At 40.6% G+C, this 27,974-nt stretch overlaps 1 protein-coding gene across 1 annotated transcript; it reads right to left on the bottom strand.

Moving 5' to 3' along the window:
* Positions 1-1,186: 1,186 nt before the first annotated feature.
* LOC131900660 (zinc finger protein 883-like) lies at positions 1,187-26,078 on the bottom strand. Its single transcript, XM_059251972.1, has 6 exons — positions 25,988-26,078; positions 21,975-22,101; positions 20,626-20,718; positions 16,533-16,625; positions 4,404-4,498; positions 1,187-3,629 (listed from the first exon to the last, which is right to left on the bottom strand). Exons 1-6 carry the CDS (start codon positions 26,003-26,005, stop codon positions 2,049-2,051), a joined length of 2,007 nt encoding a protein of 668 aa, XP_059107955.1. The 5' UTR covers positions 26,006-26,078; the 3' UTR covers positions 1,187-2,048.
* Positions 26,079-27,974: the final 1,896 nt, after the last annotated feature.

The raw sequence follows: 27,974 nt of genomic DNA, 5'->3' as shown, positions 1-27,974 counted from the left end.
AATGCTGTGGGATGTTCTGTATGGCAAATGTGTTGCTAATTAGTCAATAAATAAAACACTGATTGGCCATTGGCTAGGCAGGAAGTGTAGGCGGGACAAGGAGGAGAATAAAGCTGGGAAGTGCAAGGCTGAGTCAGGGAGACACTGCCAGCCGCCACGATGACAAACAGCATGTGAAGATGCCGGTAAGCCACGAGCCACGTGGCAAGGTATAGATTTATAGAAATGGATTAATTTAAGCTGTAAGAACAGTTAACAAGAATCCTGCCATGGCCATACAGTTTGTAACCAATATAAGTCTCTGTGTTTACTTGGTTGGGTCTGAGAGGCTGTGGGACTGGCAGGTGAGAGAGATTTGTCCTGACTGTGGGCCAGGCAGGAAAACTCAAGCTACATCCAAAGTCCAAGTTTCATCTGAAACAATCTTTTATTTGTGAGGTCCCTTAATACCCAAAAGGAAGTTACATGGTACCAATACATAAAAGCAAAGTGTAAACATTCCTATTCCTGAAAAGAAAAATGAGGGCTGAAACCCAGCAGAGAAAACAGTAAATCTTGCTGCTCCATGTCCAGCATCTGAGACTTGTAATATAGTCATCTGGAATCCAAAGTGCTTGAGACCTTCCATCTCTGCTGTCTGTGGCTTTCTTTAAGGCTGGCCCCACTCCTTGCCTGTAGCTTTCTTTGGTGGATGCCCTCATGGTCCTGGTATCACTTATATACTAGAGTCTCCATGGCAACTTAGAGTTCACCTTCACAGGTTCATGCAGTGGCCAATCAGAGCCTCCGTGTAGAAACTGCAGTCCTGATCTAGAATGCCTAGCCACAACTGCCATCTGAAACTCTGGAGCAAGTCTACCTGACCCCTTCAATATTCCACCTTTCATGCTTAGGAAACTAGTATTCATACACAAAACTTCCAAGAGCTGTTGCTCATTAGACATGTAAGGTGCCCTCTTGGATCACAGCTATGTCACCTAGAGTGTGTTGACCCTACAGAAACACTTGGGGGAGGGGGGTTGTCTTCAAAGAGTAGGGAACCCCTGCAGCTGCATTCTCAGTCCTGGCTTTTTACTTTCAAATAAGTCTGCATTGTCACGAGCTGAAACCTTTGGTAGGTGGAGCAGGGCACTCACACACATTCCCTATTGCCCTGGGGCAAAGCAAGTTCTTTTAAGAAAGCCTCTTTTTTTTTTTCATACATGCCTTGCCTACAGATGTTGCTTTGCTGTTGCTTTCTTAATCCATGAGAGCTGCAAGTTTTGATCGCTTTTGCACTTACCATCTGCTCAAAGCAAGTTTTTTCACTGTGAACTTTACAAGTGCTGTTACCAGAAGCTGTGTCAGTCAAAATACACTCCTACTGGGAAATTTTCTTCGCCTGATAGATCGGCACATTTTCTTTAAATTCACCATTACTCGAGTTCTCAGAACACAGGGAGAATGAAGCCAGATTCTTGGCAAAGAATCACACAAATGGTCTCCAGCCCACTTCCTGACAGTTCTTATTCCCCTCTGAAGCCTTATGAGCCAGGCCTCCACAGCCTGTACTTCCCTCTGCCTCCTGATCTTATAAACTTCCACCAGAATGGCCTATTTAGCTCTGTAGCATAGCATTCAAAGGTTATATTAGCCCAAAGTCCCAAAATCTACATTCCTCATGAAAACCATTTCCAATGGCCCATGAACCATATAGCCGAATTTATCAGAGCAACCTCACTTCTCGGAACCAATTTCCTAGATTAGTTACTTTTTGCTGTGGCTCACAGTTTGAAGGTACAAGCCCTTATGGCAGAGGAGTAACTGTGGCAGGAGCTTAAGGCAGCTAGTGGGGTAGTATCGAGACAGGAAGCAGAAAACAACAAATGGTCATGCTTAATCTACCTTTCTCCTTTTCATGTAGTCCAGAACCCTAGTCTACAGAATGGTGCTACCCCTTTCCATAAAGTACATAACATCAGGCCAGGGAATGATGCCACCATATTTACGGTGGGTCTTCCTGCTTCAATTAACCAAATCAAGATAATCAGACATCCCCAGAGGCTAACTTAATCTAGATAATCTTTCACAGGCATGCCTAGAGGCCTGTCTCCCAGATGATTCCAGATCTTGTCAAGTTGACAATCGATATTAAACATCACATAGGGTTTCTCATCTGTATGACTTCTTTGATGTTCTGTGAGCTCTGACTTAGAACAGAATGTTTCCCTACACTCTTTACATTCATAAGGTTTTCCACGTGTATGGGTTCTCCGATGTTGATTGAGGTTTGACTTACAATAGAAAGTTTTGCTACAATCTTTACATTCATAGGGTTTTTCACCTGTATGTGTTCTCTGATGTCGAGTGAGATCTGATTTTTGGAAGAAAGTTTTCCTACATTCTTCACATTCATATGGCTTCTCACCTGAATGAATTTTTTGATGTTTAACAAGGCTTGACTTGCAATAGAAAGCTTTACTACAGTCTTTACATGCAAAAGGTTTTTCACCTGTATGAGTTCTTTGATGTTGATTGAGGTTTGACTTACAATAAAAAGCTTTGTTACAGTCTTTACATTCATACGGTTTCTCTCCTGTGTGAGTTCTTTGATGTTGATTGAGGTTTGACTTACAGTAGAAATTTTTCCTACACTCTTTACATTCATAGTATCTCTCCACTGTATGAGTCCTCTGATGATTAACGAGTTCTGACCTACAGTAGAAAGATTTCCAACATTCATTACATTCATAGGGCTTCTCTCTAGTATGAGTTCTTCTCTGATGCTCAGTGAGGTTTGACTTAGAGTTGAAACTTTTCTTACATTCATTGCATTCATAGGGCTTCTCACCAGTATGAATCCTATGATGTTGATTGAGGCTTGACTTGGAGCAGAAAGTTTTCCTACATTCTTTACATTCATAGGGATTATCATCTGTATGAGTTTTCTGATGATTAGCGAGGTCTGACTTATAGTAGAATGTTTTAGAGCATTCATTACATTCAAAAGGCTTTTCCCCACTATGAGTTGTTTGATGTCGAGTAAGATCTGACTTACAGTAGAAAGTTTTAGTACATTCTGTACACTCATAGGGCTTCTCTCTACTATGAGTTCTACTCTGATGTCGAATAAGGTATGACTTACAGTAGAAAGTTTTACTACATTCTACACATTCATAGGGTTTCTCTCTACTATGAGTTCTTCTATGATGTCGAGTTACGTCTGACTTACAGTAGAAAGTTTTCCCACATTCTATACACTCATAGGGCTTCTCTCTGCTATGTGTTCTTCTCTGATGTCGAATAAGGTTTGCCTTCCGGTGGAAAGACTTCCTGCATTCTTCACACTCATAACGTCTCTCACCTGCATGAAATGTCTCCAGTACACTGACTTGGGGCTTCCAGGGGAAAATTTCCCAGCATTGCGGAGACTCATAGAGTTTCTCACCTATATGAAATCTTTGATATTGAGTGAGGGTGGACTGATAATAGAAGGATTTTCTACATTCCTCCCATCCAAAGGGGTTCTCATGTGACTGAGATGTCTGATTCACGGTGTGCTGTGAATTCTGATCAAATGTTTCCATACATTCATTATATTCATACGGTTTTGCCCCTTGATGCATTTTCTCTTGAATCTGTAGTTCTGCCTTGAGACAGAAAAATCTGTTACATTCTTATAAACCCATGAGACTATTCACCAATATCTGTTTCCCAATATTTCTAAGGTCTGATTTCTTAATGAAAAAAATTCTCACAATCATTACATTTGGAGTGCTGCTCTTTGTGTATTTCATATTCTTTACTGAGTTTAGTCTTGCTACCAAGTATTATCCTTTTTTTTTTTTTTCTTTTTTTTTTTTGGTTTTTTGAGACAGGGTTTCTCTGTGTAGCTTTGCGCCTTTCCTGGAACTCGCTTTGGAGACCAGGCTGGCCTCGAACTCACAGAGATCCACCTGGCTCTGCCTCCTGAGTGCTGGGATTAAAGGCATGCGCCACCACCGCCCGGCTCCAAGTATTATCCAATACACATTACTCAAAACTTTTCTTTCTTACCTAAGCCATGTCTTGGGCAGGAAATGTGACATTATCCAAAGGATTGCAATATTCACCAAACTTTAATTACAGGTCTCCCACATATGAGATTTCTTATATATCAATAAAATTATCTTTTAATAGAAGAGTTTCAATGGCTCCAAATAGTTTGTATATACTGCAAAGTTTGGTTCTAACAGCAGAGACTAAGATGCTCCATGAGTCTCAGTTATATTAAAATTATCAGGTCCTTTTCCAGCCTCCATCTTATCAGGCTCATTGTGGAGAGTTAGTATAGTATGCTATGGATTAAGTTCCTGAGTAAGTAGAGCACTATTGAATATTTATACTTTAAGTGTGGTTTAGCATACACAAAAAATTGTACCTACTTCAACCATCTGTTCATATGACGTAATGCCGTTGGTGACTTCAACTTGCCACAAGTGTGTCTCTTGATTTCCCAGGCCACTTAAATTACGCATATCTAAAATGACATTAAACAAACAAACAAACAAAGTCTATGAATCATACAAAGAATTTTTAGGCAATTCAAATAGTGTCTTTGTATCTTTAAGGCATAAGTTTTAAAATACTCACTTATGAGATATATATATATATATATATATATATATATATATATATATATATGAGTTAATGCAACAAGACTAGGCAATGAGTTAAGGCAACGACTGCAAGACTAGGCATTACAACCTAGTGCCAGGGAAATCCCCAGGAATCCACAAGGATGAGACCAGCTAAGACTCTTAGCAATATTGGAGAGGGTACCTGAACTTACCTTCCCCTATAATCAGATTAGTGACTACCCTAATTGTCATCATATAGCCTACATTCAGTAACTGATGGAAGCAGATACAGTGATCCACAAGCAAGCACTGGGCTGAGATCCTAGTCTCCAGTTGAAGAGAGGGAGGAGGGATTGCAGGAGCAAGTGAGGTAAAGACCATGATGGGGAAAATCATGGAAACAGCTGACCCAAGCTGATGGGAGCACATGGACTCTGGCCTATCAGCTGGGGAGCCTGCATGGAACCAAACTAGGCCCTCTGAATGTGGGTGACAGTTATGTGGCTAGATCTGCTTGGGGAGCCCCTGGCAGTAGGACCAGGACTTATCTGAGTGCATAAAATGGCTTTTTGGCACACATTATTCCCTAGGGTAGGATACCTTGCTCAGCCTTGACACAGGGGAGGGGCTTGGTCCTGCCTCAACTTAGTATGCCAGACTTTGTTGACTCCCCAAGGGAGGCCTTACCATCTCTGAGGAGTGGATAGGGGATGGGATGGAGAGGTGTGGGGGGGGGGGAGGCAGGAGAGAGAACTGGGATTGGTATGTATAATGAAAAAAAACTTTTTAAATTTAAAAAAGAAGAAGAATAGAATAGGAATTCCAGGGCTTAGTCAGTTTTCTTTGAGGCTTTGCTGTGCTTGGTTCAAACAAGTAAGGTAAAGTATCCATCTACTTCTCAGCTGTAGATTTCCGTACATCAATTTTGACCTGACATTTGTCCTTTCCATTTCTCTAATATATTATCTGGGCTTGTAGTGCTATTCTACACTGAACCTCTCTTGTATGTGAACTAATGGTTATCTGTATCAGCTCTTTAAGGGTGTAAGCATAGTTGAATAAGCAAGAATAAAGGTTAAGGGAAGGATTTCTATGCATATGTAATTCAATTAATTAATCTACTTTGTCCTGAGACACAACTAATTATTTACTTATGCAAATTTTCTACCTGAAAAAAACAAGAAAGCAGCTTTCTTCAAATTCTTCATTTAGTCTATCTTAAGTTTTGTACATCTTTTTCATTTGCTGGATTTACATGGGCTTCTTAAAATAATACTTTTTTGCTTACATCAACTTCTTGTCAACTATTTTAAAATAGGTATTTTTTTTCTAGAGAGAAATCACTAGCAATATAGTAAAAATATGTTAAAAAAAAGAAAGTAAACAAATTATCAGAGAAACATTTTATCTGTGTTCTCTATTACTAGGCTACTTAGGATCAAGTTAAGTTTAACTTTTTTTTTAATTCTCAGCTCACTCTTGGTGCTATGTTCTGGCAGAGAGCTGGGATGGTCACTGTTTTGTGAGCAACCAGGCTGCATTCAGTTAAGAAACCTCACTGTTTACACAAAAGGAGCCACTTCTGACATCAACAAGCTCTACTTTACGGATCGAGTAGAATCATTCCCAAAGGCCCCATTTTTTGTGCAAAAAGGGAAGTCTAAGCCAAAGATTTTGGACTATGGAAGACCAGAAAAGACTGGGACGTGGGTGGTCTTGATGTTTTCAGAACCAACCAATAGTAAATCACATTATAGAAAGAGGACTGAAAACTAGATCTGCGAGACCTAAGTTCAGGGTTCTTGGTCTGATTACGCTAGTCAGGCAGACACAGCTGGAGGAGGGTCTGGAGGCCATACAATCTGCTAAGGACGGTCTCACTTTCCTACTCTTTGAGGTGAACTACAACAAAGGACAGGGGCTCACTTCTCACACACTTTGTGACTCCCAAATCTTGCCCGTCAAAGGGTCCCTGTGGCTTAAGTTACTCAGTGGTTTGGCATCTGAACCAGCAGTTTCCACAACTGCCTCACGCAGCCATCTGTCATGGTGTCAGTGTGGCCCCAGTCTCCCTGCTTTGTGACTGCTCCTCATTTTCAGGTCCCAAGACTAGAAGGCACTCCAAGATAAAGGTAATCGACTTCTTCTCCAAGCCTAAGCTACGAGGCAGAGTCAGTGTGAGATACACAGAGCGGTGTATTTGATACATTACAGAAAAGAGGTGTGTACTGTGTTCAAAAATGCTAGTCTGTTGGACACAGAGCTCTTCATACTTACCTACAGTTGGCCTTACTTTACAGTTCTGGCTTTGGGAGCTCGGGGTATGAACTGTTTCCTGTTTCCTTTCTGCTTTGCCTATCTGCTTTTCTCCTTTATATCTGTCCTGACACATTTTTCTTGATCCCCAGCACATTTCCCTCTCTGCACCTTGAATACAATCTCTCCTTTGTTGTTGATATTCTCCCCATTCCCATAACACCACAAAGAAAACTTCTAATCTGCCATCGTACCCTGAAAACTCAGATGTTCCTGTCTCATTCTCTTAGAAGTCCCACAGGAAAATGCACTAGTAACTACATTAAAACTGTTTAATCCCCAGTACTATAATCCTGGTCAAAAAGCCCATGGCAGGGTAGGGCAAACTGCTACCTTGGAAAGAAGCTGCTGGTGTTATTGGGCTGAATGGCCACACCGTCAAACTGCCTTCTAAATATTTCTGTTTATACCCACAGTGCTGGGCTGTTCTCAACTTTGGCCAGAGTTGGCTCTTCTTTCTCAGTGGATAGCAGCCAGCAGAGAGGAGGCTAACGGGTCGCGGGACTGAGAACAAGAGTCTGAGTGCTCAGGCCCAAACAGGACATCCTTATCAACCCCAGCACCACCAAGGCTCAAAGAAAATCTTATAACAGAAGCAGAAAGAACGTAAGAGCCAAAGGATGGGGAAGAGTGCTCGGATGCTGTCTTCTGAACACGGCATGGCCATCCCCCTCATGAACTCACAGCAGCTGTGTTTACTTGTATGGGACAAGCACAAGGTCCAGAAAGCCAGGGGAAATCCAGGATTACATGAGACAGATGATCTGCAGGCCCCACTCTTTACTGAGAAGCTGCTGACAGTGGATAGCTGTGGAGGACAAGGCATCATTCTGTTTGGAGGATATGGTTCTGGTAGCTTTCCCATGCTCCAGTGGACAGCCCCACACCCATGCTTGTTATATGCAGCACTAAATGGACTTAGTGGATTATAAAAACAAAAAAAGAAAAGGAAAAAAGAAAATATGATATGAAGTCGGTGGGGCAAGGACTGTTGTGGGACCATAAGGAGACCTGAAGGAGAAAATGGAGTAGATCATATTCCATTCAATACATATAGAAAGTTCTTGAGAATACAGAGAAATTTAAAAACAAGCTATGTTCGGGCTGCTGACTTTCAAATTTATATTCTAATCATGATCACCATCAAATGTTTAATTTATATTAAATAATTTATCATCTACCAATTTTTGAAAATTGTTATCTCTCCAGCAAGAGAAGTAGGTAGAATAACTGGTAGGTAGATCTCAACCTCTCCCTCAAATCCCAAATCCAAATCCCCAGACTCATCCCCAGCTCTGCAGCAGACTACCAGCTGCTGCCACCTTGCACCCTATTCCCATCTCCAGAGAATCATACTTCTCCTCCTAATCTTCCTCCCCCAACTCCAGCAGGCACTCCCTGGGAACCCACAGGTCATGGACCAGGAAAGCAAGCAGGCTAAATACAGATCTTTACTTCTAATAATCAAAACAATAAATGTACAGAACAAAGAAAAAATATTAAAAGCTGCAAGGAAAAAAATGGAGTAACATATAAAGGAAGAATTATTAGAAATACACCTGACTTCTCCAAGGATATTCTAAAAGCCATAAGGGCTTAGACAGATGTGTGAAAACTCTAACAGAACACAGATGCCAACACAGACTACTATACCCAGCAAACTTTTCAATTACCATACATGGAGAAAATTAGACATTCCATGATAAAACCAAATTTAAGCAGTATCTACAAACCCAGTAATATAGAAGGTTCTAGTAGGAAAATTCCAACCTGAAGAAATAAACTATACACAAGAAAACACAGGGAATAGTCTCAGACCAGCGGAGTCAAAAGAAGGGACATGGACACACACACACACCACCACCACCACCATCACTACCACCACCACCAACAACTATAACAATGTAACAGAAATCTACAATCACTACTCATTGATAACATCAGAGGCCTCAATTCTCTAACAAAAATATGAAAACTAACATATTATATTTGAAAACAGACTCAATCTGTCTGCTGCATCTAAGAAACGTACCTTAACATCAAGGACAGACATCACCTCAGGGTAAAAGCATTAGAAAAAGATATTCCAGGAAAATGGATCTAAGAAGCAATTTGGTGTAGCCATTTTAATGTCTGACAAAATAAACTTCACATAAACTTCACACCAAAACTAAAAAGAAATAGGAAAGGATATTACATATGCATCAAAGGAAAAATCCACTAGAAAGACAATGTTGGAATTCTTAACAACTACATACCAAATACAAGGGCACCAAAGTTCATAAAAGAAACACTACTATAGCTTGAATCACATACTGAAAGACACATTGATATTGGAGGCAGATCATCCATACAAAAACTAAATGGAGCAATGCTGGAGCTAACTGACATGATAAACCAAATGTACCTAACAGATATTTACAGAACATTTCACTCAAACACAAAACAATACACCTTATTCTTAGACCTCATGGAACTTTCGACAAAATTGACCAAATACTTGGACACAAAGCAAGTCCCAACAGATAACAGAAAATTGAAATAGCCTCCTGCATCCTATCTGACCACCATGGATTCTAGCTGAATATCAACAACAGCTACAGAAACAACAGAAAGTTTTCAAACTCATGAAAACTGAACAACTCATTACTAATAAAAAATGGGTCAAGATAGAAATCAAAGATTTTCTAGAATTGAATGAAAATGAAAACACAGTTTACCAAAACTTATGGAACACAATGAAGGTGATTCTAAAAGGCAAGTTCATAGCACTAAATGCCTACATAAAAAAAAAAAAAATGAAAAGATCTCATACTAGTAATTTATCAGCACACCTGAAAGCTCTAGAACAGAGAGAGAGGAAAAAAAGTCACCCAAAGTAGTAGATGGCAAGAAATAATAAAACTAAAGGCTGAAATCAATAAAATGGAAACAAAAAGAAAGAAAACAATACAAAGAATCAATGAAACAGTTACTTCTTTGATAAAAATCATAGAGACATAACAACAGACACCGAGGAAATCCAGAGAATCACAAGGACATACCTTAAAAAATATTACGCTACCACATTTTTTAAAAATCAAAAAGAAATCCATAATTTTCTTGATATATACCATTTCCCAAAGTTAAATGAAGATCAGATAAGCAATTTAAACAGACCTATAACCCCCAGTGAAATCAAAACCGTTAAGTTTGCCAACCAAAAAGAGAGTTTTAGCACAGAATTCTACCAGCATTTCAAAGACTTAATGTCAATAGTCCTCAAATTGTTCCACAAAATGCAAACAAAAGGAACATTGTCCCTCTCCTGCACTTTAATAAGAAAAAACAAAGCCACAGATACCCTGCAACCCAAACCACATAAAGTCCCCTAAAAGAAAGATAATTACAAAGCAATTTCCCTTATGAACATAGATGGGAAATTCCCAATAAAATATCTGCAACTGAATCTAAAAACACATCAAAAAGTTTATCCACACTGATCAAGGAGGCTTCATCCCAGAGATGCAGGGATGGTTCAACAATCAATAAATGGAATCCACCATATAAATAAACTGAAAGAAAAAAAGCATATGATTATCTCATTAGAGGCAGAAAAGGCCTTTGACAAATCCAAAATCCATTCATGATTAAGAGCTGGAGAGATCAGGGATACAAAGGACATACCTTAATATAATAAAGGCAGTTTACAGCAACTTTTATCCAATATTAACTTAAATGAAAAGAAACTCAAAGCAATTCTACTAACATCAGGAACAAGATAAGGTTGTCCACACTCTACATACCTATTCAATATAGTACTTAAAGTCTAAGCTAGAGCAATAAGACAACTGAAGGAGATCAGGGAAAAAGAAATGTGAATGGAAAAGTCTAAGTATCTTTACTTGCAGATGATATGATAGTACACACAAGTGACCTTAAATATTGCCCCAGGAGAGTCCAATAGCAGACGAACTCTTTCTGCAAAGTAGTTGAATACAAAATTAACTCACAAAACTCAGTAGCCCCCTATATATAAATGACAAACAAACTGAGAAAGAAATCAGGGAAACAACACCTTTCACCACAGGCTCAAATAATATAAACCATCTTGCAATAACTCGAATCAAATAAATGAAAACCTATATAACAAAAACCTCAAGACATTGAACAAAGAAAGTGAAGAAGATAATCAGAAGATGGGAAGATTTCCCATGCTCACGGATAGGTAGGATTAGTATAGTAAAAATGGCCATCCTACTAAAAGAAATCTACAGATTCAATGCAACCCCCCTCAAAAGTCCAAAATTCTTCACAGATCTTAAAAGGACAATTTTCAGCTTCATATGGAAACACAAAAAACCCACAATTGCTAAAACAATCCTGAATAATAAAAGAACTGCAAGAGGTATCACCATTACCAATTTCAAGTTGCACTATAGAGATATAGTTATAAAAACTGCATTTTATTGGTATATAAACAGAAATGTTGATCAATGGAATCAAATTGAAAACCTAGAAAGAAATCTACATACCTATTGACACTTGATTTTTGATAAAAAGGCCAGAAATACACACTGGAAGAGAGAAAATGTTAAATTTCAAACCAGAAACAGACTGCTGAGGTATCATTTGAAGACCTAGAGAGAAATCCATATACCTATGGATACCTGATTTTTGATACACAGGCCAGAAATACATACTGGAAGAAAATGTTAAGTTTCAAGCCAGAAATAGACTGCAGAGGTCTCAATTTTCAACATATTTAACATGTCAAATATGTCAAACCATGACCTCCAGGTTCTCCTTGCATCTCTCAGTCCTACTCGTTCCTGGGTATGGCTGGCATATTCCACCATCTACCCTGAACTCTCCAGCCCACAGGTTGGGCTGCCCTTGCCCCAGAGGCTCTTCTCTATATAAACCAGACATTTTGGTTGCCCACCCCTTTGTATCTTTGGCCTCCTGGCTGCTGCACCCTGTTCCCCCTTCTCTCTCTCCTTTCTTTCCCCTCCTCTTCACTCCATCTGGCCCAGCTCAGCCTGGTCATGTTCACTCTGGCCTCTCCCAGATGTCCCTGCCTCTGGCTACACTCTCCTTTTTATCTCAAATAAACTCTTTTCCACCATACCTAGGAGCAGTCATGTCCTTTCCTCTCTTTTTTATTTCTTTGTGTTCAGAAAGCATCTTCAGTGAATGGTGCTGGTCAAACTGGATGAATGCATGTAGAAGAATCCAAACACATCCATATTATCACACTGTGGATCAAAGACTTCAACATAAAACCAGATACATGCAACCTGATAGAAGAGAAAGTGGTAAATAGCCTTGAACTTGTCGGCATGGGAAAAGACTTTCTGAACATAACATCTTTAGCCCAGGCACTAAGATCAACAATTAATGGGACCTCGTGAAACTGAAAAGCTTCACTGTCATTTGGACAAAGTGGCAGCCTACAGAATGTGAAAAGATTTTCAGCAACTACATATCTTATAGAGAGCTAACAGTCAAAATATATAAAGAACTCAAAAAACAAGGTATCAAGAAAACAAATAACTGAATTAAAAATGGGGGTACAGATCTAAACAAAGAACTCTTGATAGAGGAGACTAAAACAGCTGGGAAACAAATAACCGTTCATTATCCTTAGTCCTTAGGGAAATGCAAATCAAAATGACTTTGAGATTTCATCTCATACCTGTCAGAATGGCTAAGATCAATAATATAAGTGACAGCTCATGCTGGCAAGGATGTAGAGCAAGGGGAATTCTCCTCCATTGCTGGTGGGAGTGCAAACTTGTACAGCCACAATGGAAATCAGTGTGGTGGCTGACAGGAAGACGGGAATTGGTCTACCATAAGAATCAGCTATACCACTCTTGGACATATACTCAAAAGATCCTTCATCCTACCACACAGACACCTGTTCAACCATGTTCATTGCTGTTCTATTCAGAATAACTAAAATTGCAAACAATCAGGATGTCCCCCAACAGAAGAATGAATGAAGAAAATGTACATTTACACAATGGAGTATTAATCAGCTGTTAAAAAAAGAAACCATGAAATTTGCAGACAAATGGATGGAACTAGAAAAAAAATTATCCTGAGTGAGGTAACCCAGACCCAGAAAGATATATGGTTTATGTTTGCTTCTATGTGGATATTAGCTGTTATGTCAATGACCATCAAGCTGCAATCTGTGGAACCAGATGTTAGGAACTGAGAAAGGGACGAGGGAACACAGATTTCATTAGGAAAGAGAAACAGAATTGATAGTTATGAATGGATGGAAGGGGCTGGAATGAAATATCAAGTGGTATTGTGGAGGTGTGAAGGGGACAAGGGATGGAATACAGGAAGAATCATGTAAAATTAATGGCCATACAGTAGAAGCTTCTAAAATATATGCATATATGGAGGTGATCTAACTGAAATTGCCAAATAATCAGAGAAATGGTGTGACAAAATGAAGCTTCAAGTACCAGGATTGGGCCATATCTAATTGGGTTGCTGGCCTGTGGGAGCCCACAACTGACTCAGTTTCCCAGTTTGAATCTGAAGTCTATTCTGAGTCAATAGAGTTCAAGCTTGTTTGCTCCAAGGCTGTGAGAAAGTCCTGATTAGCCCACAGAGCCTTCTTGAAGGGCTGTGAGAAAGTCCTGATTAGCCCACAAGAAGGAACACACAATCTAACTAGATGCAGCCTGCTGATGCCAGCCAGAGGTACACTGAGATAGAAAATGAAGCTGCCTGCTCCTTGACGCAAGGCAGGATAGACAGTGGTTGAATGCCTGTGCTGTGCATTGTTCTACCTCTGTCCTTCAAAACTGTATATAAGCTGGCTGTGAAATAAACTCAGGGCTGTCTGGCAATGACCTAACCCTAACCCCAACCCCAACCCCAACTCTAACCCTGACCCTAACCCTGACTCTTTTCTGTCTTCTCCATTGTCCCTTCAATCCGCACGCCTCTACCCAATGACCCTGACTGTCAGCAGGCCCGACACTGGCCAAAGGGGTCCCATGGAAATCCCCAAACAACTATAGGATGCTCTCCCTAAACTGAGAGCAAGACCCCATTGCTGAAGACAACACCTACATAACTAATAGAACACCTTTACCCCTATGTTTTAGCATATTTGGTACAGAAAGATATTCCATACACTATACTACCAAAAGAGAAAAGTAAACTCCAAGCCAGTCACAAATTCTTTGATTTAAAATAGTATCTTTGCCTGGAAAATATGCTAGGGCAATGGTGGCACAAAGCTCTTGGAAGTAACCAACCAACACAGGATCTGACTTAAGTCTGACTCCACAAGATGGAACCCATACCAGACACTGCTTGGGTGACCAAGAACCAAGGACTAGATAGTCCTGAGACCTACAGGAAGACCAAATATTACTCTTCTTTTTAAAAACAGAAAAAAAGAAAAAAAGAAAGAAAAGGCAATAAAATGATTCCTACTGACGACTGACATTCTGCTATACTCAACCATCTCCAGAGAAGCTTCTTCCTGCAGCAGATGGGAGCAAATAAAGAGACCCACTGCAAGAATTACACATTATGCAGAGAATGAGGAATCTTGAACAGCTCTAAATGGGATTACTCCACATGCAGAGAATGAGAGACCTTGAACAGCTCTAAATGGGATATCTCCATCAAATCCCTCTCCTCAAAATTCAGGGAAACCCAAGGAGAGGTAGGTGGAAAGAGTGTTAAAAGCCAGAGGGGAGAGAGGACACCAAAAGAACCAGGCCCTCTAAACCAACATGATCAAAGCTCATATGTACTCAGAGACTAAGGTGGTATGCATAGGACCTGCATGGACCAGAACCAGGTCTGTATATATATTATGGATTCCACTTCAATGTTTTTATGGGATTGAGTGTATGAACAAATGATTCTCTGATTCTTATGCCTTTTCTTGGGGACTTTTCCTTCTGCTTCTTTGTCTTATCCAACTCCAATGTGTTAGTTTTTGTTTTATCTTATATTATTTTAATTATCCCTTAGAAGTCTGTTTTCTAATGAGAGACAAAAAGGGAGTAGATATGGATGGGAAGGGAGGTGGCCAGAAACTGGGAGGAGTAGAGGGAGGGGAAACTGTAATCAGGATATATTATGTGAGAAAAAAAAATCTATTTTCAATAAAAGAAAAAAAAACTGTCATCTCAAAGCTCAAATAAAAGCAACGAATAATTCCTTAAAATTTAGGTCACTTTAGTATCTTCTCTAAGATTAGAAAGAAAACAAACGAACAAAACCATGTTTTGTTCCTTTCTACCAGGTTAAATGTTCTTTGTAGTTCTTATCTGACCACAGTACATATACCTGTCCTTTGGTTTTTTCTCACTGAATGTAAGTCCTTTAAAGAAAATGTTTTCTATTGTTATTGGTTCTCCCATAACACAGAGAGAACTGTCTACAAAGTAATCAAAGAGAAAATAGTAAAACAGTGTCTCAACAAAACCTAAACAACCAATAAACAAAAACCACTATGATTTAAAAAAAAGAAAGAGAAACAAATAAGCAGTTAGGTAAAGTAGCTAACCAACAAAAATGTCTTAAAAGACCTATATATGTACTAGAAAAAAATCTAAGAAAACACACCTTAACATAGAAAAAAAGGGGGGGGGGGTGGTGATGGATAAAACCCTATCTATGAAAATAAAGAAACTCTGGCTTCTTTTCTATTTGTATCCCCTTGATTTATTTCAGTTGTCATATTGTTATAGCTAAGACTTCTACACTGAACAGTTATAGAGAGACAGGACAGCCTTTCTTGTTCCTGATTTAGGGGAAACGTTTTGAGTTTCTCACCATTTAGACTAATGCTGACTATAGGCTTGCTGTAAATTTTCTTTATTATCCCTAGTCTCTCCAGGACTTTCATCATGAAGGGATATTTTGCATTTTGTCAAAGGCCCTTTTTACATCTGAGGAGATGATCATGTATCCTTTAGTCTGTTTATGTGGATTACATTAATTGATTTACAAATGTTGACCCAGCCCTGTATCTCTGGGGTCAAACAGACTTGACTGTGCTGGATAATCATTTTCATGTGTTCTTGAGTTTGGTTTGAAAAGTATTTTATTGAGAATTTTTGCATCTATCTTCACAAGGGACATATTAGTTTATGATTTTCTTTCTTTTTTTTTTTTTTTTTTTTTTTTTTTTTTGGTTTTTCAAGACAGGGTTTCTCTGTGTAGCTTTGGAGCCTGTCCTGGAATTCACTGTGTAAATCAGGCTGGCCTCGAACTCACAGAGATCCGCCTGCCTCTGCCTCCCGAGTGCTGGGATTGAAGGCATGCGCCACCACCGCCCGGCTCGATTTTTCTTTTTTGTTGGGTCCTTTGGTATCAATTTAATAGTGGCTTTGTGAGAGAAATTTGGAAATGTTCAGTGAGTTTCTATTTTGCTGAATAACTTGGAGTGTTGATGTCAGTTCTTTGAATCAATCCTTTGGGCAGCCATGAGTAACTTTTTTGGACATTGCATAAAGTGTCTGTGAGATCCATGAGCTCCTTAGGCTAGGTTTGGTGAAAGTGGATACAAAGAGATCAATCAACACAACCAGTATCTGCTGAGCTCTCCTCCTGCCGCCCTCCCTAGGACAGCATCTTCCAACTGACCTGGGAGGCTCCAGAGTGAGGCTTGGGAGGCACTCCATGGCTCAAATCCATGCTGCAACCTGATGTTCAACCCTGGTCTGGTCACACAGTACCCTGTAAATGGGAAATGAGGTAGTTTATCCAGATGTGCCAAGTCAGGACCAATGATGAGAGACAGCAGGTCCACGTCAGGAACTCTGCTTAAGATGTGTGGTTCTGAAACTCACATTCTTTACTGAGTGGAATATTACCCTCAAATCACATTAAGCTGCATGATAGCCTAAAATAATGACTATTCTTAAACATGAGTAAACAGAACAGAAAAATAAAAGATAACACAATGAAATTGAAAAAAACACACATATTTATGACAACTGAATATAATGAGATCATAAAAACAACAATAACAGAAAACAAAGAAACAAACACCAAGAAAACTTGTAGGAGAAGTAATTCAACTAATGAAGTAACTAAAATGCAAAAAGACTTCATAGAAAATGGACCAGGCTGAGAACAAAGGAAGAAAAAGCTATGCACAAAGACGGGCTATTTTCAAATAACCTAGGCACATTAAAAACCTGGGGTGGATGGGGGAGGAAACATGCCTGATATACATATATACATCCAAATACTCATTCAAATAAAATAAATACAATCATATGTTTCTTAAAAGTTGGGAAAAAAGAAATAAAAAGTGCTTTGATTCATAAGCACTACCTCTAAGAAACCAAATATATGAACTCACAGAGACTGTGACAGCATACACACAATTGGTCCAAAATCAAAACAGACAACATCCCACTGTGGGGGGGGGGGGTCATAAAGTCCCACCCCTAGGTGAGTGGTGACTGGCAATGAATGCCTTCTGGAGAAGGGACAGTCTGTCTTTGGAGATGAGACCATCGAAAGACTGCCTATGGACCAGGCCATGGTACCACACACAGGCGTCCACTGGCAGCACTAAGCGGACTCAGGAACTCACAGTTGCTGGGATTACTTACACAGGACCTGCACAAAATAAAGGGAACTAAAGCTCCATCATGAAGAGAGAGGAACTCATAAATCCCCACTCCTAGCTGAGGAGTTTTGACAGTTGAAGCCTGCTGCGGGAGGAAAGCCAGTGTTCTTCAGTGAAGCAGCCCCTGACTGGGTGTCCATTTTCCAGTAGATGGCCCTACACCCATTCACATAAGTATGACACTGACTGGATTTGGTGGGCTATGAAAAGAGGACATTAAGTTGAGAGGAGGATATGGAAGGTCTGGGAGGAGCTGAATGTTAATATGATTAAAATACATTGTATACAAGTATGAAATTCTCAAAAAATACATTAGAAACACACACACAACATCCAAGTTCTTGGCTATCATTTTATACACCAGTGTTACAATGATTTTTAAACTAGACATGGACGCAACAAACCATACAAACAATATTTCTAATGAACATAGGTTTAAAAATTCTCAATAAAAAATAGAAAGGTATAAGGGCACATAAAATGATCACAGTGATCATGTGTGAATCATCCCAGCGATGAAATACTCACTTATACAGAAACTGTGAAGCTTCTAGAATATGCAAGGACATTTGGGACAATGCAAACAGAGTATTTTTAAATACATCAAAAACACAGTCAACACAAACAAAAGAACAACAAATGGGATTTCATTAAATTGAAAACTGACTATAAAAAAAAGCAGGCAATCAACAGGATGAAGACTCAACCTCAAGAATGAGAAAATACTGGCAAACTATTTATCAAACAAGAGATTCAGAATATGTAAAAACCCAAAACACCTAAGCAGCAGAGAAGCAAGTGACCTGATGACGAAATCTGTGTAAATGGCCTAAATGAGAAACTTCAACGTGTAAAACAAAGAGCTCATAGATCAACGAACAAATGTATACTACCCTAGTCCTGAGGAAAATGTGTATCAAACCCACAAGGAAGAACATCCCTGCACCACAGTTACAAAGGTTCTTATGTACGACGTAAAATAACAAATGCTCAAAAGTCTCATAACTTAATATGAAATACGATGCTGCTCAAAAAGCCACGTGTAGAGCTAGCACATCACATCATGATCTCACTGCTGGCCAAATGGAGGTAAAGAAAATGAAATCAGTCTTATGCAAGAAAGTTGTACACCTGTTTACTGCAGCAGCTGCTTAAAAGTCAAGATATATCATCAATGTAGATGTCGATCAACAGAGGCATAGACAAAGGAAAGATGGCACATATCAACACTTGAATATTCATCCATTAAAACAATGACATGGGCAGGAGTGAAGGGCATTATGTTAAGAGTAGCATTAGCTATTTCCTCTGTGTTTGAAATGTGCATCACCATCTCAAAAACAAAACAGCTTCAGTCACGGCAATGAAAGAAAGAAAAATATATCACAGATATCTAAGTCCATGGTAACAGTATGTGGCTTTTACATTCTCTAAAAAAGCTGATATGAGGCCCTCAAATGAGATTTTTTAAAATATTTGTATTAATTTGTATTAATTTTTTGAGTATTTTGTAACATATATATATATATATTGTCCATATTCATTGCAGTTCCTCCCCTTAAGTCCTCTACATACACCCGCTCACTGCTAATTTCATCTCCATCCCTCCCCTCCCCCTTAAAAACCCACTGACTGTAATGTGTGTTGCCTATATACCCACAGGTGTTCATGGGGCCATCTACTACAGCATGGTCAACCTATCAGGAGCCACACCCCTAACGAAAACTGACACTACCTCCTCAACATCCATCAACTGTCAACAGTTTCTTAGCAAGGAGTGGCATCTCAGATTCACCCCACAAACCTGTGTTAGAATGCTGACTTGCTGTGAGATGGTCTGTATGTCAAGTGTGTTGCTGACTGGTCAATAAATAAAACACTGATTGGCCAGTGGCCAGGCAGGAAGTATAGATGGGACAAGGAGGAGCATAAAGCTGGGAAGTGGAAGGCTGAGTCAGAGACACTGCCAGCCGCCAAGATGACAAACAGCATGTGAAGATGCCGGTAAGCCACGAGCCATGTGGCAAGGTATAGATTAATAGAAATGGATTAATTTAAGCTGTAAGAACAGTTAGCAAGAAGCCTGCCACAGCCATACAGTTTGTAACCAATATAAGTCTCTGTGTTTACTTGGTCGGGTCTGAGCGGCTGTGGGACTGGCAGGTGAAAGAGATTTGTCCTGACTGTGGGCCAGGCAGGAAAACTCTAGCTACACTGACTGACTTACCTTGTGAAGATTTTGTGTAGGCAATCATAGCCACTGTGAGTTTACCAGTGTAACAGTCAACTGAGGTTTCACTGACAGACTCCCTCTGCCCAACTTCACGTAACATAAAGAGGTAAGAACTTACTAGGGCTGAGATTTGGAGGTGATACAACTGTCTCAAAGCTATTTTTGTATTCTAAGTAATATTAAAAAGCTCATTTATTTACCAAATGGGATGAATGGGATCTTTCTGTGGGCTAGTGAGGTACTGCACACTTGGTATAAATGTTTGGGAAGGATGAGGAGGTCTGGCCTTGTTGGAAGAGGTGTGTCACTGGAGGCTGACTTTGAGGTTTCAAATGCCTGGTGCCATTCCCAGTGTGCCTCTCTGTCACCTACTTGGCATTTGAGAAAGGAGTTCTTAGCTGTTCCTGCTGTCATGCCTTCGCTCCCCCATCATGTACTCTAACCCTCTGAAATCATAAATTCAAACACTTTCTTTTAGAAGTTGCTTTTGGTCATGGTGTTTTATCATAGCAATAGAAACTCTAACTAAGACAAGGCAAATACATATTTCTTTTCAACTCCCTAGGAACGTACTAAGACATGAAAAAAAAAAAAACTATCAGGAAAAACAACAACATAAAATGGTGCATGCTGTCATTACATCTGCTAGGTAAACTTGACCTCAAATAAGAGACTAAATCTCTACAAAATATACTTGAGCAACAAAACAGGGAGATGGGTTTAAGTGGAGAAACCTCTTCAGACTCTGTTTGATCCATGAGGCCAACCACATTCAAGACTGGATCTGGGTAAAATTTGGCTAAACTAGCTCACGACGACAGGTATTTGATGACCTTTTCTCTTACCGGTACACACTGACTAACCTGGAAGGTTCCAGACTGAGGTATCTGCTACCCTCCATAGCCCAAATTCATGTTCCAACGTGAGGATCAACTCAGGCTTGACCATGCAGCAGCCTGTAAATGAGAAATCATGTTCAGTTTCTGCCAATATGTCGTCAGGTTCCCTGAGGAGACACCCTTCGATGAGAGGAATTGTGCGCCAGTGGGTAAATCAGAAACTTTTGTCAGAAAGTGTTTACACTCACCCCCTTCACAGACTAGACTACTACCCTTATGTGGCATTGGACTACACGATACACAACCCCAAACAACATGAATACGCAAGGAAACAGAAGAGAATAAGAAAGCAAACACAACAAAACTGGGAAGCCGATGGATGACACTTAAGAATAAGTTGAAAAAAGAGCAAGAAGTCATTAAAAAAGCAGCAGCTAGAAATAAAATTAGGAAGAGGACACAGGGGCTGGGAAGATGGTGCAGCGGAGAGGGGTAAGCTCTATGGTTCCCAGGGCAGAGAAATTAGCTGAGCAGGAGCATTCGTCACTCCAGTGGGTGTCCTTATCAGGCAGACAATGTGACCAGCTGCCTCAGGCTCCTGACGTCATGACTTCCTTGCCATAATGGACTATACCCTGGAATTGTAAGTCCAAATAATTACTCCCTTCCTTAAGCTGTTTGGCCAGGGTATTTTATGACGACAACAACAACAACAATAACAATATACGCGGGCTTGAAGAACAAACTCAGGTCTGCACACTTGAGTGAAAGGAAGTTTCTGGACAACCCATTTCCCCAGCCATGTTCTTTCACTCCACTAAACTTATTTCTTTGCAAAGCTGGAAGTTATAGGGCATTTCTTTGGTCCCTGACTTCCCCTGTATCCGGAGTGAACCGATCTTCTGCATCTCCCTAGGAAAGTGTAATACATAAGTGAGCTATGTCAGAAAAAGAAAAATGCTATGAGTTCTAGTTACACGTGAAGGCTAAAGGTAATGTCAAAGAAATGATGGGGAAATAACAAGTGGTTATTACAGTGTGGAAAAGGCATGGGAGTCCGGAGGAGTGGGTGTATAATATTTACTGAGGTAGATGTGGGAAGGACTGAGTAACTTACGTTCTATAATATGAAAGTAAATATATGGTGGGCAAAAAACAAATTGAGTATTTCAAAATATCTGAGAGCTTTAACTTTTCCCATTACAGCAAGTGGTATATGCCTGAGTGGTGACTTACCATCACCTGACCATTACACTTTGTGTAAGTTGTATTGTAAAGCCACACTGTCCTCCAGAAATGTGTGCCATTATCATGCATCAGTTACCCATCCACAGAAAACCACTGCTATGAGGATTCCAGGGAGTTACACTCACCCAAGGACACCAGGCTGCTGTAGTTCTCCAGCATCACGTCCCTGTAGAGCAGCTTCTGAGCAATGTCCAGGTCCTGCCACTCCTGCCAGGTGAAGTACACAGCTATGTCCTCAAAGGACACCAACTCCTGGAATGACAACACTTCTTTTCAGACCAAACCCTCAGACTTGGGAACAAGAACTGGGTTTATTTTTCTCTGTGTAGGAGTGACTTGACAGTGTCTTAAATAAGCTGCAGCTTGATGTGTATTCCTTATCACAGCAGAAAGCAAAGTCAAAACAAATATCATCCTTGTGAGTTAATGTGGAATCACAAAAACACGAGTCAAAAGTTTTCCAAAGAATTATAATAGAAACAATCTACAGTGTATCAATAATGCATTATGGAAGGAAAACACAGACTCCCTCTTGTATTTTTGACCAAAAGATAGCCCAAATTTTAAGTCTTCATTTCTTTCCCTGTGTTGTCCTTCTGTCCCTAACAAAGGGTTTCACTGTGTATTTACTGACCAGCACAGAAAACATGGTATGGGAAAGGAAAGAGGGTTTCTTTATAGAAAAGTTTAAGAGTTTTACAAGGAAGACATTGCTTTACTGTTCCCAGCTGACCAGAATAGCAAACGTAATCACAAACAGATGTTATCAAACCATATCCACACGTTACTTCCAATATTTTGGGTGAATATTTGTTGTATAAGGTTACTTTCAACCTCTTGGGTGTCTTCAGCAAATGACTGCCACAAGAAACACATATTACTCTGGGTCAGGGGCATGGAAGAGTTCATAATTTAATATTAAAACTGTGCTCTCAGTTTAGGTGGTAAAAGCTGACTGAATAGGAAATCCAAGGCATAGGAAGATTGTTTTCTTAAAGGCACATTAAACTCAAACAGGCTCAGTGACAATACAGCAGGACAGCAGGTTAAGTACATGTCTTAAATTTTCTCAAGTATACTATTAATTTGGCTGCCAAATCGAATGTATCACGAATCTTAAAATGTCTTATTAATAAAAATCCCAGAGCCAGATATTGGGGTGAAAGCTGAAAGATCAGAGTGTAGCTACAGTTTTCCTGCCTGGCCCACAATCAGGACAAATCTCTCTCACCCGCCAGTCTCACAGCAGCTCAGACCCAACCAAGTAAATACACAGAGACTTATATTGCTTACAAACTGTATGGCCGTGGTAGGCTGCTTGCTAACTGTTCTTCTATCTTAAATTAACCCATTTCTATTAATCTATAAGTTGCCATGTGGCTCGTGGCTTACCAGTAGCTTAACATCTGCTTCTCATCGAGGCGGCTGACAGCGTCTCTTCCCTCAGCCTTCCACGTCCCAGAATTCTCCTCTCTCCTTGTCCTGCCTATACTTCCTGCCTGGCTACTGGCCAATCAGTGTTTTATTTATTAACCAATCAGAGCAACACATTTAACATACAGAACATCCCACAGCATCAGAGAAAAAGAACAAGCTAGCCATCTTCTTACCTCTACAAAATCCCCAGCCTAAAGAAAGCGAGTTCCTGTTTCCTCACGCCTTGTGTATCTTTCTGTGTCCTGCCATATTTCTTCCTGGGATTAAAGGTGTGTGATGTAAGTGACATCAATTTACAGGGAACCTTAACTGAGAAATTCACAAGTTGACACAGACAACCACTGTGAAGCCCTAAGGGCATTTTACGCTCTCTAAAAGCACGTACTTCAATCCCAAGCAAAGACATGAAATCTCAAGTGCTGGGATTAAAGGCGTGTGCCACCATGCCTGGTTCTGTTCCCAGTGTGGCCTTGGGCTCACAGAGATCCAGACAGATCTCTGCCTCCTGAGTGACAGATAGGATTAAAGGTGTGTGCCACCACTGTCTATGTCTAATCTAGTGGCTGGCTCTGTCCTCTGATCCCCAGATAAGTTTATTAGGGTACATAATGTATCACCACAGTCCCACAAATGTCCAGTCTCTTTGCAGTCAAGAGATACTTCAGAAAAATGAGTCAGTACACAAACAATACATATGTATACAATGTTTGCGTCAATAGCGCGAGAAAAGTGTACATAAACTCAACCATATAAAGGTAACATGAAATCTGTAAAGAATAACCAAATCAGTGAAAAGGCAGTGGGGCTGGTGGTGCAGGTCTAGATGGAGCAACGGCATGGGTCCAATTCCCAGAAACCACAGAATCACCCTATTCCTTATAAAGCCACTGAACATAAGTGTCATAAAATAATGGGCAACAGCAATACCCAATGACTTGAAGTTACTTCAAAATCAAATACATAATGCGTCCAGGTGTTTCTGGCCTCACTCACTCGTGCTACATCTGGCCCCTTCACTGCCACCTTCTTTCTGGTCACATATGCCATCACATCATGCCATTCCAACAGAAACACCTTGGTTCTGATTTGAGACTACAATGTTAGAAACTGTAGTACTTTTACTATAGTTTTCTGCTCTTATAGAAGCCTGATGGCTTAATTGTTAAAACAAAGACTTTTACTTCTTTTCTATCATCATTCCTCAACACGTAAGTGGAGAGGCCAGTTTGTAGGAACCAGTTCTTCCCATCTACCATGTGAGGCCCAGGGATGGAACTCACACTGTCAGGCTTGATAGCATGTGCCTTTACCCATCAAGCCATCTCCCCAGCCAAAAAATTCTTAGAGTGGAAACTCAAGTCTCTTCTTCCCCCTGGAAAAAAAACTCCAAATGTGTTTTAAAGACTTTATAAGACTGCTTGCCTGGTTAGAACTTATGATTCTGGAGAGCTGAAAAACTGCAAGTGCAGAGTCTGAATTCTTTGTTATAGTTAGTTCCCTAAACGGCCATTTAGTATTCATCTTCTCTGTGTGGCCTAACATCAACTATCAGCTTAAAACTTGGGAATGCACCCACAGAGCAGACCACTAGTTTCCACCAAGCCAAGAGCCAAGACTGTCATCAGACAGTATCTCAGACCTGTAGCAGTTTCCACTGTTTGGCTGTAACCTACCAAACCTGGTGTGCCCACTAGTGTCTTTGGTAAATCCCTTGATTTATGACTTTCTTTTGTTCTGCACTATAAAAGCTCATGTAACCACATCCACGTTGGAACATGTCATTTAGGGCAACCTAAATACACGCTTCTGAAGATGGTGACTCATATTTGTCCCAGAATAAACTCTCTCCTAATCCTGTTGAGGTGAGAGCTGTGTTTTCTACAGACTAGAGAAATGAGTAACAAACCATTTACCTCAGTTTTTAAATTTTATTTAACTCTTAAAATTTGCTTAAGTACCTTACTTTGATATAAGTGACATCAATGTACAGGGAACCTTAACTGAGAAATTCACAAGATGACACAGACAACCACTGTGAAGCCCTAAGGGCATCTTACTCTCTCTAAAAGCACGGACTTCAATCTATCCTCGCTTAATAAATTAAATTTTGTGTCTTCTCGACTCAAAGTTTCAGCTGAGTGGGAAGTCCCTGAACGGGGGTTCTCCTTTGCTCACTAGCCGCCACGCTGGGCTGCGACCCCCTGATGGATGAGGGACTGCAGACTCCAGGACCCGGCTCCTCTCTTGAAGTAACCTAACCCCCAAGGCAGAGAAGAGTTCTCTACATCGCCCTCCAGGTCCTCATGAGCAATCTGCAGACTACAGCGCGCGCGCACACACACACACACACACACACACACACACACACACACACACACGGCCCTCGCGAGCAATCTGCAGACTACAGCGCACTCACACACAAGCAATCTGCAGACTACAGCGCGCACACACACACTCACACACAAGCAATCTGCAGACTACAGCACACACACAGACGGCCCTCGCGAGCAATCTGCAGACTACAGCGCACGCACACAAGCACACTCACACACAAGCAATCTGCAACACACACACACACACACACACACACACACACACACACACACACACACACACACACGCAGGAGGGGCGGGCCGAGGGGGGTGGGGACCGCAGCGGAGGATGTGGTCAGCTTCACTGCCGCGGGACGCCCGCACTCACCATGGCGGGCTGTGACATCCCACGTCCTCCGCGGGCCTCCCCGCAGCGACTGTCACGGGAGACAGAGGCCAAGCGACTGTCACGGGAGACAGAGGCCAAGCGACTGTCACGGGAGACAGAGGCCGCAGCACTGTCTCCAGACCTCCCGATAGCTTACGGGACGAGGCTACAGATCCAAGATGGCCGGGGACAGACAAAGGCCACAGCGGAGCAGCGAAGGCCTGCCCGCCGCGATCAGTCTCCATATTTGATTGGTCAGTTCTCAGCCTGTTGTATCCGATTGGACAGGACTTCGGGCTTGGCAATGAGCGACAGTAGACACCACCAATGACTGAGTGAGTCAAGCAAGAAGAAAAAAATAAATAAATAAAAAGCAAATTCTTGCCCACAGGTGTTGCCAGGCAGGGCTCCTCCTCCCCTCCCCCAGCCCGTAAGGGAGCAGAGCCCAGTACTGAACGATTGCACTTGACCTAGAGAGGAAGGATTTACAGATTCACGCCTGAAATACATGCGTCTATCTTATTCACAAGTGGAAATCACATAGTGACGGTTTTAACCTTTGTTTTACCGACTCTGAGCTTTGAAATGGAAAACAGTCCTGTAAGGCAGCAATGTCCCACACAAGCAACATGGCAGGCAGAATTTTAAAAATCCTTTAATTATTTAGGTTATTATGCATAGTGACGTCTTCCAGTGAGTGTCGTTATACTTTGTTCTCATCGTTCCCTGTTCTGTATTCTCTCCAGTGTCTCCCCTCTAGCTCACAATGCATTCGGAGAAATGTCAGGTTTTTGGGCTTTTTTTTTTTTTTAATCTAAACAGGTAAAATTGACTGCAATAGCAACAATATCAAAGATTAATGGAATAATCTATGTCGTGTTATAGGAAAAAAGTTTTAAATATTGTATAATGGACCTCCACATGTACGTAAATTATTTCCATCCCCTTTGTATTTGTGTGCTATTTATGATCAAACAATTTCAAAACTGTTGAAAAATCTAGGAGGAAAGCAAATGACATTAAGAGAGATGTGCCATCCGCTGAGAATGCATTTTGTTTTGCAGAAACGTTGTCATATAAGGAGTGTGTCTTGAATTTTATTTTAGCTGGGCAAAGCAGTTTTTTACACCTGGGAATGAGATATGTGGTGGTGGGAAAAGCCATGTAGCGTACATGGGTGTCACACACAGCTAATTCATCCAAGACCCTGGAACTCATGGATCTGACTGCTGGCTGCGCATTATAACCCCCTAGGACTTTTTTAAACCTTCCAAACTTCAGTTACAATGAAATCAGAATCAGGGCAGTAGGACCCTGGCATGGACAGTGTTTGGAACTCCCCAGGTGAACATAGTGTGAGGCCATTCCCAAACCACTGTGTGCAAGCATCCGCTGCGTCCAGCTACTTGCAAATGGTTTCTTAAATTAAATATGAAAGTGTTTGTTGATGAGTTGTGGCCTTTCACTCTTGCTCATTAACCGATGACTATAATTTGTTCATCTCAACCTCTGCTACTCATTTTGTTCTGGATTAAACACAGTTTACAAGTGTCCTACTATGTGTACATCTGCCAAGCGCCCTAAAATATTTTTATTATGTTTTTAATAATTTATTAAATTATTTTATTATTGGATTGTTGTTTGTCTAAGGTCTGGAGTGAGGACATGGAAAGTGAGTGAAGCCACAGCTAATTATGATTTTATGTTGCTTTGATTTCAGAGACGATCCCTGCAAACGTAAGTGAATTCACTAAAACCGTGGCCTTGCACAGGCTAAATGAGAGCCCTAGATGGTATCTGCATCCTGTCCTAGTAAGCAGGAGCCTGCAGAACCTTTTTAGCAATTTTCATGAAACTTTTCAACACATTAATAGTTTTAAATTACATCCAAATTTTTTTTCTTTTCTTAGTTTTTTATTTTTGTGTGTATGCTCATGTGTGGAGGTGCCTGAGGAAGCCAGAAGAGATTTTTGGATCTTTTGTGGAT

This window comes from Peromyscus eremicus, unplaced genomic scaffold, assembly GCF_949786415.1.
Source record: "Peromyscus eremicus unplaced genomic scaffold, PerEre_H2_v1 PerEre#2#chr22_unloc_1, whole genome shotgun sequence".
Classification (NCBI taxonomy): Eukaryota; Metazoa; Chordata; class Mammalia; order Rodentia; family Cricetidae; genus Peromyscus; species Peromyscus eremicus.
The sequence above is the reverse complement of the archived record's forward strand: the minus strand, read 5'-3'. Positions and strand labels throughout refer to the sequence as shown.

Bases quoted from the DNA above. Each gene is read 5' to 3' on its own strand.
- LOC131900660 (XM_059251972.1), bottom strand. The intron at 16,626-20,625 runs GTTAGTCAGTGT...TCCCATTTACAG, and splicing joins CTCAGTCTGGAACCTTCCAG to GGTACTGTGTGACCAGACCA. The intron at 3,630-4,403 runs GTAGGTACAATT...TTCTGTCTCAAG, and splicing joins CATATGAACAGATGGTTGAA to GCAGAACTACAGATTCAAGA.